General features: G+C 53.1%; 4 protein-coding genes across 4 annotated transcripts; 2 read left to right on the top strand and 2 right to left on the bottom strand.

The window, feature by feature from the left end:
• Window positions 1-334: 334 nt before the first annotated feature.
• On the top strand, window positions 335-912 carry SMAC4_09177 (uncharacterized protein; the record flags this gene model as incomplete). The annotated part of the gene is made up of 1 exon (XM_003344757.2): window positions 335-912. The coding sequence occupies exon 1, from the start codon at window positions 487-489 to the stop codon at window positions 910-912; it is 426 nt and encodes a 141-aa protein (XP_003344805.2). The 5' UTR covers window positions 335-486.
• A 3,538-nt stretch (window positions 913-4,450) lies between these two features.
• SMAC4_09176 (uncharacterized protein) lies at window positions 4,451-6,389 on the bottom strand. The gene is made up of 3 exons (XM_003344756.2): window positions 6,138-6,389; window positions 5,827-6,067; window positions 4,451-5,747 (listed from the first exon to the last, which is right to left on the bottom strand). Exons 1-3 carry the CDS (start codon window positions 6,287-6,289, stop codon window positions 4,560-4,562), a joined length of 1,581 nt encoding a protein of 526 aa, XP_003344804.1. The 5' UTR covers window positions 6,290-6,389; the 3' UTR covers window positions 4,451-4,559.
• A 5,426-nt stretch (window positions 6,390-11,815) lies between these two features.
• On the top strand, window positions 11,816-14,766 carry SMAC4_09175 (uncharacterized protein). The gene is made up of 3 exons (XM_003344755.2): window positions 11,816-13,769; window positions 13,854-13,995; window positions 14,095-14,766. The coding sequence occupies exons 1-3, from the start codon at window positions 12,544-12,546 to the stop codon at window positions 14,305-14,307; spliced, it is 1,581 nt and encodes a 526-aa protein (XP_003344803.1). The 5' UTR covers window positions 11,816-12,543; the 3' UTR covers window positions 14,308-14,766.
• Window positions 14,767-16,272: 1,506 nt separating this feature from the next.
• On the bottom strand, window positions 16,273-18,003 carry SMAC4_09174 (uncharacterized protein; the record flags this gene model as incomplete). Its single annotated transcript, XM_003344754.1, has 2 exons — window positions 16,273-17,813; window positions 17,868-18,003. The coding sequence occupies 2 exons, from the start codon at window positions 18,001-18,003 to the stop codon at window positions 16,273-16,275; spliced, it is 1,677 nt and encodes a 558-aa protein (XP_003344802.1).
• Between the last annotated feature and the right edge of the window lie 857 nt (window positions 18,004-18,860).

Raw genomic sequence — 18,860 nt, 5'->3', positions numbered from 1 at the left:
CCGCCGAGCTCGGTGTGTAACCCCAAGCGAATGCCCTGTAAATGTCAACAAATCAGCGGGTCCGGCGCGGCAAAAATGTCGCCAAGTGCGGCAGTGCCAGGCACAGTGATCTGCACTATCCTGAATGCGGCCCGTCCCGCATTTTTGTCCGCAGAGTCCCACCTATCATACACTTCCGGACCCTGAATCCCATCACAAACTTTTTAGGTCATTCGGTCCCTGACAGGGAATTTCAACCTTGTCTTCATCTCATCGAAAGTATGTACCTAACTTCAAAAGGAAGGTAGTATTCACCGCTCATGGGGGTAGTGCCATGAAGGTACAATACCGCTAGGCTAGGCACTACCTCCATCCTCTTCCACAGCCACAGCCACAGCCACAGCCACCGCCACCACCACTTCCCGCCCGGCGCCTTCTCCGGCCGCCTGGAAAGACTTGGGCTGTTTCGTCGAGAACCCATACGCCCCATACGTCCTCGCGCAAAACATGAACCCGAACCCGAACCCGACCGCCGCCGACGCGCGGGCCGGGGGCGATGCGAACCTGACGATACGCAAATGCAAGGATACTTGCTATCGCAACTCTTACAGCTACGCCGGCGTTGAGCAAGGCAACCAGTGCTGGTGCAGCGACTATCTGAACGACGTGGAAGTTGGCAGAAGGTTTGGCGCAAGCCTTGCGCAAAACCAGTCCGACTGGAAAGTGCCCTGCAGCGGCGAGCCGACCGCTTTCTGCGGCGGAAAGGGGTTTGTCAACGCTTTCATGGCTGAGGATAACGACGAGAACGCCGTGTTGGAAACGCTGCCGCCACAGATCACTTCTGCGGTCTCCACCAGCACCTTGATTAGCGGTAGCAGTAGTAGTAGTACTAGCTCTGGGGCTAGAAGGAATATGGCTTTGTTCTGGCGATAGGCATAGATCTTCTGCGCGCCTACCTACCGAAACTGTCACCATTTACCACACATTATGTTCTTTCAGCCAACTTGGTGGTGAGGACAGATGGTGCCTACCTCTACCTATCCCTACTCCGATCACCTGGCCTGCGCCGTCCACACCACCTAGGACAACGACAACGCTTGCGCCCGTCTCAAAGACCGAGATTTGGCACTCTGGGCGTAAACGAGATCCGGAATATTGAGAAAGAGGTAGACCCGTGCCCAGCAGGAGGGATCCAAAGTTCAAACGACAGACATCTCGACATTGGAATCTCGGGGGAGGCGCTCGGCAGTAGCGCATCGATTCGACATATTGCCGACAGGGTACCTACCTGTACCTAGGTAGACCTTGTTGCTACGGAAGCCGGAAGACGAACAGGATGATTGTGAACCCCCTACCCCCATTCGCATTCTTCTTCTCCACGAATAAAATTTGGACGCATGAACTTTTGAATATTCGTTCACTCATCGGGATATTGATCACCCCACACTTTCCATTCCTCCTCGCCATTCTCGTAATAGGTTTCAACCCAGAATTCATCTCCCTCAAGCCAGCCTGGTGGGAGCCAAGGTACAAAAGGCACATTAGTGTCAGGGTTGATGCGTGCTCCGTGCTTCCTGTATTGCACCGCCCGTAGCTCATCCAGGTCCCATTTCGCAGCAAAATCAAAGGGTCGTGCCGTCTCGCCCGTTTTCCCATCGATCAGCAGGATATTTCTAGTACTGCAGCAACGGAAATCGTCATCCACCGAAGCCAAGCTTTCCAGGCCGTTTTTACAAACTATGTGGACCTCTTTGAGGTTGACCCATTTGTAGATGTGGTTCATGGAAATAACAAACCCGTCGTCGTATACGCGCTCAAACTTGAGCCGCGTGATGTCCTACTTATAGAACAAGAGAAATCTTTCAAGTTTAGTATAACCGACCGAGATCATATCCGCCTCGAAATTCATATAGACCTAACGCGGTCCTAATAGGTCCAGGCCCAACTCTAGCCGGAAATCGAGCTTGTGCAGCGGTAGAGGTTTTATTTCTTCCGTCCCGCATAGTGGCCGGCAATTCGTAGAAGGCCTTCCGGTAATACCCCAAACCACCACCACCACCACCACCACCACCGTCCTTTGTCGTACTGAGGAGGTGGTTGCGCGCCTCCCGACAGGCGTGCAGGGGCGCAGGCACCGGGGTGGGTGACCGGAATCGGAAGACGGAAAATCTAGGGCAAAGCAGACGGCTCAAGATTGTACCGCGCTCTCAGTTCGTTGGTGACTTCCTTTGTATACCTAGTATATAATACTGACCTCGACCGTGTGCTCCCATATGCGAGACATGGATCGAATCTCCCATGGGAGCTCCGGAAAACGGCGGAACGAAGTTGTCATCGCGATTTTTTGTCGGGAAATTTTTTTTGGTGCGATGAGGCTTGCCGAAAGGTTCTGTAACTGTTGAGGTACAAATTGACCAGTTGAAACGGAAAAAGGGAAAAAAAAGAAAGAAAAGAAAAAGAGGGAAAAGGAGAACAAAGAGGGTCAAATGGATGATTCTCAGGTTGGATTGGTTTGTATATGTGACCTAGATACGTAAGTAGGTAGGTAGGTAGGTAGGTTGCGGCGTGTGTGTGTGTGATGATAGCGGTGGCGATGATATATGAAGAAGTGAGATTAAGCCGAAGTAAGTCAGACCGACACGGTTAGGCAGGTACCTAGATACCTACCTAAATAAAAGATGTTCTCGGTGCTCGGCACGATGGTAATAGTGTACCGCTGGCATCCAGGCCAGCAGGCCTAGTTCAAGGGCTCTTCGCCCGAAATAACCTCCGTCTCGTCACCCTGGTGCACTATCACCTTCCTAATCCAACGTTGTGGTGCCAAGCAGTTGTACACTCGGGAACTCGGGGGTGCCCGTTTCAACCGACGTTGTTGCGTTGGGACCAGACCAAATAGCACTATGAGAATAAAGCGTTGATAGACCAGCCTCGAAATTGAGAAGATTGGAGGGGTGAAGACAAATCAAAATGTTGGAAAAGGTGATGTGCTGGGAGAAGTTCACTCACCAAACAAGTGTCCTATAAAACCAGGGTACACACTAACAAGCAAACCCCTTTGCCTAAGGTAGTGAGTGGTAGATGGACGACCAGGAACATAGACGGTAGTGTAATGTGCGATTAACACGCAAAAAGAAGAGAGGAGAGAAACAAAAAAAAAGAAAAAAGGAAGAAAGAAAGAAAGAATGGAAAAAAAACAGGGCACGGCACCCGTACCCGAACGCCGCCGACGTGCACCGTTGGACTGCCCAGCCAGGCCCAGCCGGGCCCAGCCGGGACGGGAAGCAGCCGCGGTTGGACCCACACACAGGGCTTTTCTTATTTCAGCTCTTTCAGCTCTTTTCTCGACGCCGATCCGATGTTCTAGGCAAGCTAGCTACCGGTAGGGTACCGATTGGGAGCCGACCGCAACCAGTCGAACAGGAGTACAGGACTTGGCCTGATGGGGCGGTCGGAGAAGCTAAGTCTACCTTAGATGAAGCGAGCGAGCGAGGCCCGAATTGGGTGTACAATATAAGTGGTTGGTTGGTTGGCGAGGTTCGCTCGTTGGTTAAGATTGGCGATGACTTTTGTCCCGGTTCTGAAGCACTTGCTAGGTACAATTAGCAACTTTCTACACAGTAAATGTACCTCAAAGATGGTTTGTGTTATGTTGTCTTGGTTCCATTTTCTCAGGTTCCATGTTCATGGCACCCGACCCGAAAGCCATTTCATTTCTGGGGGTCGAGTCCCTCATTCGTAGCGCTGTGTCTCCCGCTCCTAAACACCCGGACAGGAAACATCGAAGTAAGCAGATCTTGCATGCTATTCTCTCTTTTTTTTTCTTCTTTTTTTTTTTCGCCGCACCATTGACGCCGGGGTTTCCTTCTACACAAGCCACGATGACTGCTTACGGTGTTTAGTCTTTTATTCCTATCACAACGCACGGCACTCCAGCTGCTCTTTAATTGCTATCACGGATCTCGAAATGGATACTCACCCACGCCGCAATGGTTTTTGAGTCCCCTTGCTTCATTTAAGCTGGTCAGATTTGGAAACAGCCCGCTCTAGACAGGATTACCTGTCAGGAAACTGTTTCGAACTCTCATCGTCAGCCATCATGTGCAGCCACATTGCGCTAGGTCAGTAATTGCTCCACGAATGTTTCTTGTTCTTTTTCATCCAAACATTTCGATTCAAAGACATCACCATTCACACCCCAGTCCTCAGATTTGTATGAATGCATGTATGTATGTGTATAGGTATATATACCAACGACGTCCACACAAAAACGCCCTTGGTTTACGAGACCACAGAGAGACAAAGCCAATCCCTTAGCCCCCCGTCCAATCCCATATACAAAACAAGATATGATAATAAAAAAAGAATTTGCGACCTATCGCTCAACATAGGTCAGGTATCCTCATCCTCTCATTTCTTTCTCTCCTACCAATAAAGATATATACCGTGAATTGGAAAAAATAACACCAAACCAATGCATTTTCCCCATACCACGTTGTGTTTGTTTAGCCAATTGTCTTTATCCAAAGATCAATTGCTGGTCCTCGCTCCCAAATATCCACTCTCTGACTTTAGTCAGGCATTTAGAACTTGACCTTGGTCATGGAGCCCTCCTCGACAAGAGCCTTGTGCATGTCGAAAGAGTTGAAGAGAAGGTGGGGCTCGTGGCCCATACCCTTGCGGAGGCACTCGAACTCGGCCTTCTCGAAGTAGGCCTTGAGGATGGGCTTGTAGACGTCGTGGGCGCACTTGTCGATGATGACACGGGCGCGCTCACGGGGGCTGAGGCCACGGACATCGGCAAGACCGTTCTCGGTGACGATGACGTCGAGATCGTGCTCGGTCTGGTCGACGTGGGTGCACATGGGGACGATGCAAGAGACACCGTTGGGGTCGGTCTTGGAGGGACGGGTGGAGGGAGTGTGCATGATGGAGTACTTGGAGTTACGGAGGAAATCAGCGGAACCACCGAGACCGTTGAGCATGCGGGAGCCCATGACGTTGGTGGAGTTGGCGTGGGCGTAGATGTCGACCTCGACGGGGGTGTTCATGCCGATGACACCGAGACGGCGGATGATCTCGGGAGAGTTGGAGACGGACTGAGAGCGGAGGAGGAGCTTGTCATAGTAGTTGTCCCAGTTCTTGTAGAAGCGCTCGAAGCCGTCGGGGGAGAAGCGGATCGAGGTGGCAGTAGCGAAGTCGAGCTTGCCGGCGTCGAAGAGGTCGAGGAAGGTATCCTGGATAACCTCGGTCCAGACGTTGAGGTTCTTGAAGTTGGAGTTCTCGAGACCACCAATGACGGCGTTGGCAATGTTGCCGATACCGGACTGCATGGGGAGCAGGTTCTTGGGGAGACGGCCGCGGGCGACCTCGTGCTCGAAGAACTCGATCAGATGGCCGGCGATGGCGAAGGCCTTGTCGTCAGCGGGGGTGTTGGGGAGGGTCTGATCGGGGGTGTCGCACTCGATGATGCCGACAACCTTCTCGGGGTCGATGGGGAACGAAGTAGTACCGATGCGGTCACGGCACTGGGTGATGAGGTAGGGCTTGCGGTGGGGAGGAAGGTCGGAGAAGGTGATATCGTGGAGACCGTCGAAGCTGGGGATGGCGGTGTTGACCTCGATGATGATCTTGTCGGCCATCTGGACGAGCTCGGGGGTGGCACCGACGGAGGCACCGGGGACGATAGAGCCGTCCTCCTTGATCTCGGTAGCCTCAATGCAGACGACATCGAGACCCTTGTTGTCCTTGCGGTCCTTGGTGTAGTAGCCCTGCGCGCGACCGGGTTAGCAGGCTGTTTGCGACACATGAGTTTGCGCGCGATTTGCGCCCGAGTTTGCGGCAGCTTACGTAGACAAGGTCAGTGGGGAACATGGACAAGTGCTTGTCGAAGAAGTTGATGCGACCCTCGTTGATACCCTTGGCAATGTTCTTGCCGACCTGGTGAGGAGAGCGGCGGTTGATCATGTCGAGAGCAGCCCAGCGGTTCTCAGTCTCGGCACCGGCGGAGGCACCGACGAAGAGGCTGTACTTGAGCTGGCCCTGGAGGCCGTTCTTCTCGACGTGGTCAGCGAGCATAGTAGGGACCTTCCTGTTGCGCGGTGAGACATGATTAGCACCTTGATCCAGTACTGCGGGATTTCTGAACTTCGCAAACTTACTTGGGGTAGCCGACACCGGTGAAACCGGACCAGCCGATGTAGGTGCCATTGGGGAAGTGCTGAAGCATGTCCTCAGCGGAGCAAAGCTTCTTGAGCATGGAAGGGCGCTTAACGCGCGACCTGAGGGCCGCGGAGGCAATGGGCGACGCCATCGTGATGTGTGGATGTGTGGTGTTGTGTGATTAGGGAGAGGTAGAGCGGAGAGGGATGAGGATTCCTTGACGACGCAAAAAGAGGATCGCGAAGGAGGTCAAGGAGGAGAGGAGGAGGAGAGGAGGGAGGAGAAGCTGGAGTAAGAAAGAAAGAAAAGATGGAAGAAGTGGAAAAGGAGACGGAAGCGGAACAACAGAAAAAAGGCCAGTCACAACGCGGGAATGATGATGGTACGAATCGCTGTTTCGACAAGGAGGGCAGCTCGGGACAAAAAATTGGATGTTAATAAAAAAGAGCGCAACGACAGGGCTTCTTTTGCGATATGGAGACTCAGCCCAATGTTCCGGGATGGGCCTTTTCCAGATTGCGGAAAGGATTGGATATTCTGTAGGAGGGAGCGATAGGGTGAAGCATGCACCAATACATCATCGCCAGACCGCCCGGGATTGGCGGCTTGTAATTCGATGCCGAGTTGGATATGGCGGGGTAGTGTACCGATTTGCGAGGGATTGAGCTGGCGGCGACGTCGGGTTCGGGGCCCCACGATACAGTGACCGGCACAATGTGGGTGGTGTGCTTCGTGGCAGGCACGGGAGAGCCGGCTGCATGATTGGCCAATTTGTTGGAGAGTCAAACGCCCAGACCTTCCTTCCTTCCAAAATCCAAAACCAATTCCATCTCTTCCTTTTGCCCCTCCATCATATCACCCAAAAGGCCCGTGCTCTTCCATTTGTCCCGTCTTTCATCTCTTTTTTCCCTGATGTTCCTTCCGGCCAGAACAACAACCTGTCGTCCCATCCCCCCAATCCCTCAACCATCCCCAGACAATCCCCCGCCCAAAACCCACGAATGGCGGTTGGTGCCCAATTCCAAGCGAGTAATAGCGAGACCATCAATGCGACGGTAAAACGCGATTCTGCCTCCCAAATGCAACCCGGAGATGCCGGTCCAAGTTCGGTGTTGGGTGGGACCCGGCTGATGTCCAAAGGCTCCGCTGGCCCGGACCAAACACAGCCCACGCTCGGTAATCACGGAGCTCCCCTGTTAGTGACTGACTCGCAACACGACCATGGTCACCACCAGTCCACCACACCACCATAATGAAAGTGTGAAACCGCCGCCAACGAACCGTGAGTTCCCAACCTTCTTTTTCCGGGCGGGTCGGTCGGTCAACAACGCCGACTCCCCTGTCGTCGATGATACCCGGCACCCCCGTTCGAGGAATGTTGGGCGACTTCCACCACAACCCCGACCGCCGTCTGGACACGAGATCATCTTGTTTTGCTGGCACGCTGGCAATGCTTCGGTGGCCGTTCTCCCAAACATCCATATCCCCCCCAGCCATCCCGTCGACCCCGTTCTTTCTCTCCATTCCTTCCCCTCATATCCGTCCATGTTGACAGCTTGTCATCTCGTGGGTTTCCACATCTCTTTCATCAAATTCCACCTCTTCCGTGATTTCCATCCACTCTGGCACGCCGGCAAGGACGGAACATGAGTCGCGAAGCCGGTGTCAATGTTTATTTATACTCTCGCAGAGCGGAGGATCTGCGTTGCTTGACACCGTTCCTGGAGTATTCCTTGGCTCTCTCGTCCGGGTGGCCGCCTTTGACAAGCAGCCGGCATAACATTTTGCGGGTTTGCCGGCGACGGAGGTTGACACATGCCCATGGTACGCATCAGCGCCGGGATGACCTTCGTTTCCTGCGGCGGCTTCGGTGGCCCTTTTGTGCCTGGTAAGAAACGAGGAGGATTCGGCCGGGAGGTTAGCCGCCGGGAACCAAAGTCGTTGCTGTAACGGCCCTGTTTCATCTGCCGGACTCCATCCACCCTTTTGGTCCTCTGCCCGCATGACCTTCGGAGGCCGGATGTCGTTGATCCAGGCCAGTCGCCACCCCCTGAAACAACCCCGTCTCCGCTCCCGTGTCGTTACCCTTCCGCACTCCTGCCGTTGTGAACCAGAATTCCCCTTCAATTAGGGCCATCAGGAGCCTCCTCCGGCCGGCATCGTGGCCACTTGTCCGGATTCACTAGTGATTCCCTAGTGTATCGATTGCGCCCGGTAGTCCTCGGTGTTCGAGATTGGTTTTGCGTCAAGTTCTTACTCGCACAATTTTCTGCCACCGCCAGATGGTTGGCTTTCTCGGCATGTTGAAAAACACCATTGTCATCCTTAGCTCGTTTGTTGCTGCTGTGCCCTTTTGTCGTCTTGGCGATTCCTCAAACACCTGGGGCCTGGTGTATCCGAAGAACACAAGATCTGCTGGAAAAGTTCCGGCGAGATTAGTGTCGCTGCCCTCCCTTTTATGCTCCAGAACCCCCCCCCCCCCCCCTTTCACGTCCTTCGTCATTCCAAGCCGCAACTCTGGTGCATCCAATCAAGCCGCTCATGCCCTTCTGGCAGAAGTCTGTCTGCAGGGCGCTTTCATCACACTGACACACCCCAATGCCTGTTAGCCAGTGGCAGAGGCATGATGACGTGCATGATTGTCATGGAGGGTCGGCTGCTCATGCTGATGCTTCGCCTGCGGCGGTAGCTTGGGAAGGTCGTGTGGGTGTTTTTTTTTTTCAGAAGTTCTTCTCTTGAACCAATACGTTGCCCGCCATGCTTGGACAACCGACCTGTCTTCTTGCATTACGTGATCATAGGCCTTGCCATGTTGGCTTCGAACCGGAGCTCCTCGACGACAGGCTTGGGTACCACTCGATGGATCGCTTGATGTCTCTCCATAATGTCGTCCAAGATACCGCAAACGAGAACTCGAGCAGTTTTATCGCTTCACTTGGGTGCAAGGCTTGTCACCATTGGACAGGTTGACTGCCTTTTCAACCGCCCTTAAGTCTTCAGCCGAGCAGCTGATGAAGTGACCCTGTCGACACAGATGCCTGGTCGCTATTTCTCGCATCTCCGTGGTGAAAATTCCATGGTCCAACACAACGCGACACGGCGTGATGGGATGAAGATCTGGTCAAGACCATTATCACCGGAAGACATGTTGTCGCCAAACAGTCTGGGTGCTTCCCTCACGGCCAGCTGGAGGAGACACAGCTCAGCAACAATGAGCTCTCTCCATGATCGAGTTTCACTTAAAGTTTCTTTTAAGATTACGATTCCGTGTTGCACCTGTCCGATACCCGACGGATGCCAACCAACCCGGCCGACCTGGAGAAGCAAACAGTTTGGAGTACTGGAGCACCTGTCAGTTTCCGCGCGTCTGAATCCAAAAGTCTAAACCTAGACGGCGATAGGGTTTGCTTGTTGGGGCCAATCGTATGTACATACCCTTACAACCTTGCTTCTGGCATTGATGCGGTGGAAAGGAAATAATAGACCAGTCCGTGTAACCTCACGTGTGATTTGGGTCGGGTCCCTGCGATGCAATCCGACAAGGCTATTTCGACGACTGGAGAGAGTCGACCGGAAAAGATAGCCACCGGCGTTCCTATCGTTAAGGAAAAAATCCCATGATAGCGAAAACCTCAGCTTGGTGCTCGGATTGGCTCAGGGTGATAAATTGTCGTGTTGGTGCCGCATCGCATCGCATCGCTTCGCATCGCATTGTTCTTTCCGTCAGTCAGTCAGGAGACATCAAATCGACAGGTTCTGGAACCACCAATCCCAAGAAGAAAAAAGGTCTGGGCATTTCGACGACTGGACGCAACACAGCGAACGAACACTGATGGGATGGGACTGGATTAGGATTGGGAGCAGCAGCAGCAGGCTATCTTCTAATTGTAGGAAACGTTACATGCAGGCACCCAACATCTGCAACAACAACAACCACAACCGAGGGAGCTAACACCAACGAGCCTCCTCCCCATCGCATCGGTCCCTCGGTTCGGCAAACAAAGGTTTAAAACATGAACGTGTGAGGCGCTTGTATCCTTTTTGAGTCTGGCGCTGGGGAATTTGTGGAAAGTTTTACAGTACAGCCAAGTCGTCTTTTCTCCGCACTCACCTCACAGTCTGGATTCTGGGGGGCGCCCGCCGGCCGGGGATTTGCAAAGATGCAGGCTCAGCAGGGAGGGGAGCGGGGAAGAAGAGATGCCAAGATGGAAGAGGTTGGAGAAGTGGAGATAGCTACGGCGAATGAAAGGTCAGTTCCCCAGATTGTGTCACGTGCTTGGTTTCTGTTTGCTTTTCAAGCCATTTTGCAGTTTGCGATCCTGATCCTGCTGGATTCTGATTTTGCAGCATCCCGTTCGCTTCAATGAATTCAAGTGCGGCAGAAAATTGAAACTGCGAAAAACCGTTGTTTGCGCGCGCAAAATCTACGGTTTCAATGTCTTGCTTGGCTTTTTGACGCCAGCAGTCAGTTATCTCAATCAATGGCGTCGAGCTACTGCCAGGAACGGGCAGACACGATGCTGATATCGATACGAACTAAGTTATGGAGACTCGAGGCTATCAGCTACAGCATCTTATTCGGGCCGTTGCCCTTTTTTTTTCCTATCACATAATCGTTTTGATTTGCTTAACGCTCTTGCGGCCTTGTTCCCCCTTCACGAGGCATGAGACACGAGACCCAAAAAGGATTACTCCAGTGATCAATTCCCCCAACGAGACTGGACGAAGCGCAAGAAGCTTTTTTGGCGTCGCGGGTGGATGCTGCTGCCAAGCGGCGTGGCTGGACGTGCTGCCCGTGGAACCTTCATTCCCTTGCGGCACTGTTCCAGTGCGATGCAAGTTTGATCTTGGTGAGGTATCTGACATTGACAACTGTTAGCTTCCCGCAGCGGGAAAGGTAGTTTGCTCTAGCAGCAAATGCCCGGCTATACTTACCTAGCAACATGATCTCGCATTCCACTTTTTCGCACTTACACACAATCAGCACTTCCCCAATACGGGTCTTTAAATCCGAAACGATTATCAACAAGATATCTCTGACACCGACTCCACGTGAGTTCGCTATCTAGGTACTATTTCGTTTTCCGTCTTGCTGCTTTTTCTCTCTTGACTTTCCTCCAACGGGCTGTCATCTAGGTATGTATCTGTTTCAAGCTTTCACCAACGTCCCGTCCTACGCCGACCGGCGCCGTCTTGCCTTTTAGTTCTGTTTATTTGTACGCTATGCATTTCTGCATTCCTTCTGTCTCAGATACTGCGCCGTGGCTTTGATCTGTCTACATACATACGCTGTTCAATATTCCCAGCCTTCACTTGTCATTCCTAGGTACTACCTGTCGTGTGACAGCGGGGAAAGCTACATCACAGAGAGTCACGTCTGCTGCCCTCCTCTTTCTTTTGAGCGGTCTTGACAACCTGAACCATGGGATTCATAACTTTCAACAAATTGTTGGTTGCTCCACATTCGCTATTGGTTCAACCAATGTCAACCCTTACGATGCCGTTGGCCGAGCGTTACGTTGGTGGTGGAGGAGCCTTGCGGGATGGCACTGGCGAGACTGGGCACAGGTCACTGGGCACACGATGGTACTCTCGCATTCTTTTTTTTTTTTTTTTTCCTTTCTGCGCCCTGCCCTCCCCTGCCCTGCCTGGGCTACGGGTACCCTGCCTGCAGCATGCAGTGCGGTTGTGTGCGTACAGTGTTGCAGAGCTTCTCTGCTTCGTCTGGTTCACTTCATTTTTCTATTCTTGACTTGGCGCCGTGGGTGTCGCCGTGGCGAACGAACGAGGTTACACTTTTTGAGGCGTTTGGGAATGTGTGTCGGGTATCGTCGTCTATCTCAACAACGTTACTACTACCCTCTATTTGAAAAGTCAACACATCCATCCTTCGAGCTGTACCATACCGCACCGTACCTTATCCCGTGCTCTTTTTCAAGTGAAAGTGAAAACAACGGCTTTATCACCTTATCTGTTGTTCAGTTCGGATACAATCGAGCGGGAACCAGGATTGATATCGAACGGGACGTGGTTGATGAAGTGGCACACATGATCTCTATCACCTTATCTTGATTCACTTCTTTGGCTTTGCTGTTTGCCGCGTCTTTGGAGAAGGAACATATTAGCCGTGCGAACCCGTCGTACCTAGCAGGCGATTAGCACCGGCCGTTCCTTCCAATTTCCACGGTGCGCCGTACCACATCCCCGGTCCCTCGACCAGTCCAGTCGCACACACACTAGTTCCCCGCGCAACCACGCCGTCGAGACTTGGCGCTTGACTTTTCTTCTGGTCCTCCCCCAATTCTTGAACCTCCAACTCACATTCCCTTCCCCCTTCTTCAATTTACTTTCATATCCTGTCGCGAACTGCTCACCCCATTAACCAGCAGTTCTCGACAACAAACTATGGCCGACGAAAAGCAACCGGCCGTCGCCCCGGCCCCCGATGCGCCTCGCGAAGTCACCAGCAAAGATGGCTCCTCCCACGAAGAAATCACCACTCCCACTCGTCCTCCCGGCTGGATGTACAAGGGCTTCAAGGTCTTTGGCCACGAGCTCTGGTACGCCTCGCCTCTTTTCCAGCTGCTCTTGGTCTCGCTGGTCTGCTTCATGTGTCCGGGCATGTACAACGCCCTCAGCGGTCTCGGCGGTGGTGGACAAGTTGATCACAAGGCTCAGGACGATGCCAGTACCGCTCTATACAGCACCTTCGCCGTCGTCGCCTTCTTCTCCGGTTCCATCGCCAACAAGCTCGGTGTTCGCTTGACCCTTTCCTTCGGCGGTCTGGGATACGTCATCTACATCGCTTCCTTCCTCAGCTACAACCACAACCAAAACCACGGCTTCGTCGTCTTCGCCGGCGCTCTGCTCGGTGTCTGCGCCGGTCTCCTCTGGACCGCCCAGGGCACCATCATGATGTCCTACCCCACCGAGGACATGAAGGGCCGTTACATCTCCTGGTTCTGGATCATCTTCAACCTCGGCGCCGTCATCGGCTCCCTGATTCCCCTGGGTCAAAATATCAACAAGGTCGCCGGCCCCGTAACCGACGGCACCTACGTCGGCTTCCTGGTGCTCACCCTCATCGGCGCCGTCCTAGCCCTGTGTCTCTGCGACGTTGGCAAGGTCCAGCGCGAAGACGGTTCCAAGGTCATCATGATGAAGAACCCCTCCTGGATCACCGAGTTCAAGGGCCTCTTCGAGACCATCACCTCGGCCCCCTGGGTCGTCTTGCTCTTCCCCATGTTCTTCGCCTCCAACACTTTCTACACCTACCAGTCCAACGACATGAACGGCTCACAATTCAACACGCGCACCAGGGCGCTCAACAACACTCTGTACTGGCTCGCGCAGATCTTCGGTGCCGTCATTGTCGGCTATGCTTTGGATTTCGCCGGGGCGCGCAGGTCGGTTCGCGCCAAGGGCAGCTTCATTGCGCTGATCATCTTGACCTTTGCTATCTGGGGCGGCGGGTACGCGTGGCAGAAGGATCAGGTGACGCGCGAGGAGACGGCTGAAGAAGGATTTGTGACGGTCGATTGGAGCGATGGTGGAAAGAAGTATGTCGGACCCATGTTTCTGTACATGTTTTATGGGTTTTATGATGCTGCGTGGCAGACTTGCATTTACTGGTGAGTACTCCCCCTCTTGGCTCGGTAGAATCAGTGTTGAGTGTTGAGTGTTGAGAAATGGCGACTGACTCTTTTACGAAACAGGTACATGGGCGCTCTCTCCAACTCTGGCCGTAAAGCCGCCAACCTCGCTGGTTTCTACAAGGGCATTCAGTCCGCTGGTGCCGCTGTTTTCTGGCGTTTGGACGGCTTGAAGAAGCCTTTTGATACCATGTTTGGTGCCACCGTAAGTTTTCTTTCCATGTCCTCTACCCCAACCATATACCTTGATATCTCAATCTCGATTTTAAAGCAAATACTAACCACTTCTGCGTTTGTACAACAGTGGGGTCTCCTAGGCGGTGCCCTCCTCATCGCCGCGCCCGTCATCTGGATGAAGATCCAGGACACCGTTCCCCTCGAAGAAGATCTCAAGTTCAGCGACGAGACCGTGGCGGATGTTGCCGGAGCCCAGGGAGCTGCTGATCAGGCCGTGACAGCGCAACCAGAGGCAGTGCGTACCTCCAAGGAAGGAGGAGGAGCTAAGGAGGTCGTTTAAAGCTTGGGTTTCTTGACGATCTTTGCTAGCTAGCCTAAGGTGCGGGCAGTGCGGGTAACGGAACGCATCTGGGCCAGAGATTTGTTTTTGTTTTTGAGTAATGTTGGAAATGAGATATACGAGGATAAAAACGTAATGCAGTGGTGGTCGATGGACTGTCGGAGGATCTGGTTGGACCTAGAAGGAGGATGATTTGCTGTTTATGGGATTCTATGATACCACGATGGATGGATGGGCAGACGGGCAGACGGACGGGCGGACAGATGATATAACTGACGCTGTACATACCATACCATACCTCTACTTTCTTATAGTAATGTAGTCATGACATCGACTCCTTCGCCGTCTTGTGCCAAACTTGACCGTTCAATCCATTCCCAACTGTGTTGCTGATAGCAGTGGGATAGCGCTTACAGTTCGAGCTTTTGACTTGAAGCTATCACCGTTTCTTGGCATTGCTCAGCAGTCTCAGTGTCCGGGTGGATAAGGTCCAAGACTTCCCTTCAGGCGAGGTCACCCCGTCGAGTTTGAAAGCTTATGTCAACCGCCTGTTTATTGCCCCTTCCTTTCTATCCTTCTAAAAAGGTTTCTTTCTCCCCTTCCACCAATTCCCGTCAATACACTACAGACAGTTTTAATAATCCTCCCTCCCGTCTCGACCAAAACAAACAAACAAACTGTATCGCTAATAGAACTATCTTCCTTGGCTTGAGACTTGCAGTGGTGGTGTAGTAACTGAGGGAGTCTGATGGAGGCGACCAACTCATGTGTCACACGGACATATGCTACACTCCTGGTAGTATACGGGCATATGCCACACTCCTGGTGTCATACGAGAAAGACCTACATGTATGCAGATCGCTAGATTCCTTGGAGCCTCAGGTGACAAGGGCCCGTATGTACTAGATAGGTACCGTTTCCCTTTTGGCATAAGAAGGCCTTGAAGCCCAGCCTTCCTCTAGAGGTTGAAAGGACCAACTAGGCCTTCGAGACCAAAGTAGTTTATCAGCGGAATTGAACTATTGTTCCAAGCCCAGAACACTGCCCTTGTCACATCATGACAATAATGATGCATCGAACTAGGGTCACCGGACAAAAGTAGAGAATATAAGGAGTGTAAAGGAGCACAATAAGCACATACGACCACAGATGGAAGAAAACTCGGGATCCCGTCCGCTCTCCCAGAGATAAGCTTCCAATCGCCTGACTAGTAGTTGGGTCGGTGACGACCAGCGAATCCCAGGTGTTGTATGTTTTTTTTCTTTTCGTAGCTGTTAATTTTTTTATTTTTTTTCTTCCCTGAGGCCTGCAATTTTCCCGTCTTCCGCAATAAAGCTCTTTTTGTTCCTGTAGCGCGATTTCTTGTGGATCCATGTTGAACTGTAACTCACGATCTGCCACCAGTGGGAGCTCAATGTGGGCCCATGCTTCCCTTCCGACCGATATTATTGTTGTGATATCGTGATACAAGGTTGCTTGGATCTGAGTATCGCCGTGAAGTGTACCTACAGTATTGTGTACTACACCGGAACCGTTGTCTCTTCTAACCCCCAGCCAAACGCTTGGTGTCACCAATAAATTGAAACTTGTAGCACTATGCAATGGGCTGGAGAATCATCATCGTACTTATGGTCACAGCCCCAATGAACAACAAATGTAAAGGGAATTCCATTGATCACTATACATCAACCCTAGGTAACCGAACAGTTAGGGCACTGATCCTACTTTTGTACGCTAGATTCACCGATGTGGCACGTCTCATGCCCTACGGGAGGCGGAAGTAGACGTTGAAAATAACAACAACAACAAAAGCCTATGAAGAATGCAGCAGCAACAACTGAAAGCTTAGATCTAACTCTAGAGGTAGGTAACCGAAAAACACCGACAATGCCAACAACAACAGAAAAGGAACCACAACCCATCACCACTTGTCTTCCATCCTACACTACCTAAAGCAGGCACCGCCTAAGCCTTAACATCAGCGCCCTTAGCAGGCCACTCCGTCCTCCTCTTGGTCGTGACATATAGATTCAACGGCCTGATCAGCTGGAACTCGGGATCATACTCGATTGCCTCGAATCCTTCCCTGGTGAAATTGTACCGGTACACCAGCTCGCTCAGCAGGATCTTGATCTCGAGGAGAGCAAAGTTGAAACCGATGCAGGACCTCGCGCCCGTGGCGAACGGCATGTACGCGCCGCGGTGGCGGTTCTTGACCTCCTCCGTCTCCCACCTACTGGGGTCGAAGCGGAAGGGGTCGTGCCAGTGCTCGGGGTTGGTGTGGATGGAGTAGAGGGCGGGGATCATGATGACGTTCTTGGGCAGGCGGAAGCCGCCGGGCAGGACGACGTCGGTCTTGGTCGTGCGGCCGGGCTGGAAGGAGGCGTTGTGCAGACGCTGGGTTTCCTTGAGGAAGGCGTCGAGGAAGGGCAACGAGTGCGCGAGATCGGGGTCCCATTCCGTCTTGTCGGAGATGCCGTAGTCGATGAGCTCCTGGAGCAGACGGTCCTGCATGCCCGGGTACGTGACGATGCAGTAGATGCACCACGACAGCAGGGAAGAAGTGGTGGTGTACCCGGCGCCCGTGACGACGAGCATGTTGGACAGCACCAGACCCTTGGGGAAGTGCTCGCCCTTCTCGTCGACGGCATTGACGAGGTAGTCGGCCACGCAACTAGCCTTAACAGCGGCTTCGTTGAGAGGCATGTTTTCGATTCCAGACTTAGGAGCGCTTTCGACAGCTTCTGCCAGCTGCGCGTACGTGACCCTGCGCCCCTCCTTCAGCTTGACCGGGTCGCCGAAAGGCAGGTGCTGGTACCAGCCGCCGCGCGCCGTGACCTTCTTGTTGAGCGCCAGCATTTTGACAATGTTGGTGACCAGGGAGTGGACGGGCGCGTCGACGGAGTCGAAGTGGTGATAGTCAAAGCCCATGGCGAACTTGCCGACGGTTTGCGAGGCGAGCTTGACCATGTACTGGTACACGTTCCAGGACTCGCCGCGGGACTCCAGCTCGTCAAACACCTTGAAGGTCCCCCGCACGCACTCCTGCATCAGCGGGGTGTAGTGGCGGACGGCCTTGGGGCCCATTGCGGGTGGGAGGAACTTGTGCGCGAGACGCCAGTTTTCCGTCTCGGTGTCGCCGATGAAGATGGCAGAGTTGTCCTTGACGCCGAAGAGGGGGTGGTCTTCGCTGATCTTCTTGGTAAAGTAGGCCGACTCGGCAAGCGCGACGAGGGCCACCGAAGGGTCGTCGGTCAGGTAGTTGGTGCGCCCCATGTTGGTCGTCTTGATGACGTGCCCGTACTTGCGGAAGAGACGGTAGTGGTTGCCCAGGTGGTCGGGGAAGATTTCATAGTAAGAACCGACGACGGGAAGACCCTCGGGCCCCTGGGGGTCGCGGACGGGGTTGCCGTCGATGCGGCAGGCGACGGGCGAAGTGGCCTTGAGGATTTCCTCGACGGTGTTGAGAACCTTTTCGTCATCGGCGTCGACGTGAAAGGAGATGCCTGGGGATGTCAGTGAGAGTTTAAGGGCTGGAAGACGGACAGAAGGTGACATACCAGTAGGCTGGGCAACGTGGTGGGCAAGACCAACGGCCCTCTTGAGCTCCTCAAGCTTCCACTTGGGATCGACGACGATGCCGCGGGCGGTTGATGGCTCATCGCCAAGGAGGAAAAATGTTTGTTGCGATGACATGGTAACTGACTGTGGTATCCAGGTATGGACAACACTTGAATTGTTGGATAGTGTCAACATCAACAACAAATCCAAGCAAAGTGTGGTCTGGTGTTTGCGGTCTTATATATCAAAGCTGGCTGGTCAGGGTTGGTAGTGTACCCCTTGCGCTTGGGGCCATTGGTGGTGATCGGGTCTCGGCATCTCGCTTTCTGCCTACGATAACGTGTTGCACTCTGAATAGCTCACGTCACATTTGGTATCATTACGCTGCTACATAGACAAGAGAATTATCCAAGGTCTGGGTGCGGGTACGGTCGTTCTTCGAAGAATGCCTCAAGGTCAATCCCCAATCATCGTCCGCCTCCGTATCATTGCCGTATCTCGATTGTTAGAATGGTGGGTCCCGTCTTCGTCCGGTGTAAGTCCGAGAAAGGCGGAAGGGAGCACGGAGAATAATCGACGGAACCAGGGACGGATCAAGGTTGTAACTAGATTGAAGTTCGTGCGTCCGAACCTCGGGAGCCGTAAAGACCCACCGAAAAGTCGGGAACGTGACGACGACCACCAATCGGATGCTCATCTGTCATGGCTGTCAGTGTCAAGCTTTCGGTCAACGAGACGAACCCCGGCTTAGTCTCAGTTCGCCGCAAGGACCAAAAAGTGCTTGTTCTTGATACATTTGACAGGGTGCGGACAGGGGGGGCGGGGGTTGTGATGAAACTCGACGACATGGAGATAGCCACCGAGTGGACCACTTCATGTTCTCTTTGGAAGACAACGAATGCCAGCATTGCAATGCAGCACACCACGATACGTAGTCCCGAGTCAAGAAGGTGACAGAAGAAAAGTCAAGGGTAGAGGACGGACTTGGAAGA

Source organism: Sordaria macrospora, chromosome 5 (genome assembly GCF_033870435.1).
Source record: "Sordaria macrospora chromosome 5, complete sequence".
Taxonomy (NCBI): Eukaryota; Fungi; Ascomycota; class Sordariomycetes; order Sordariales; family Sordariaceae; genus Sordaria; species Sordaria macrospora.
This window is presented reverse-complemented; position numbering and strand designations above follow the sequence as displayed.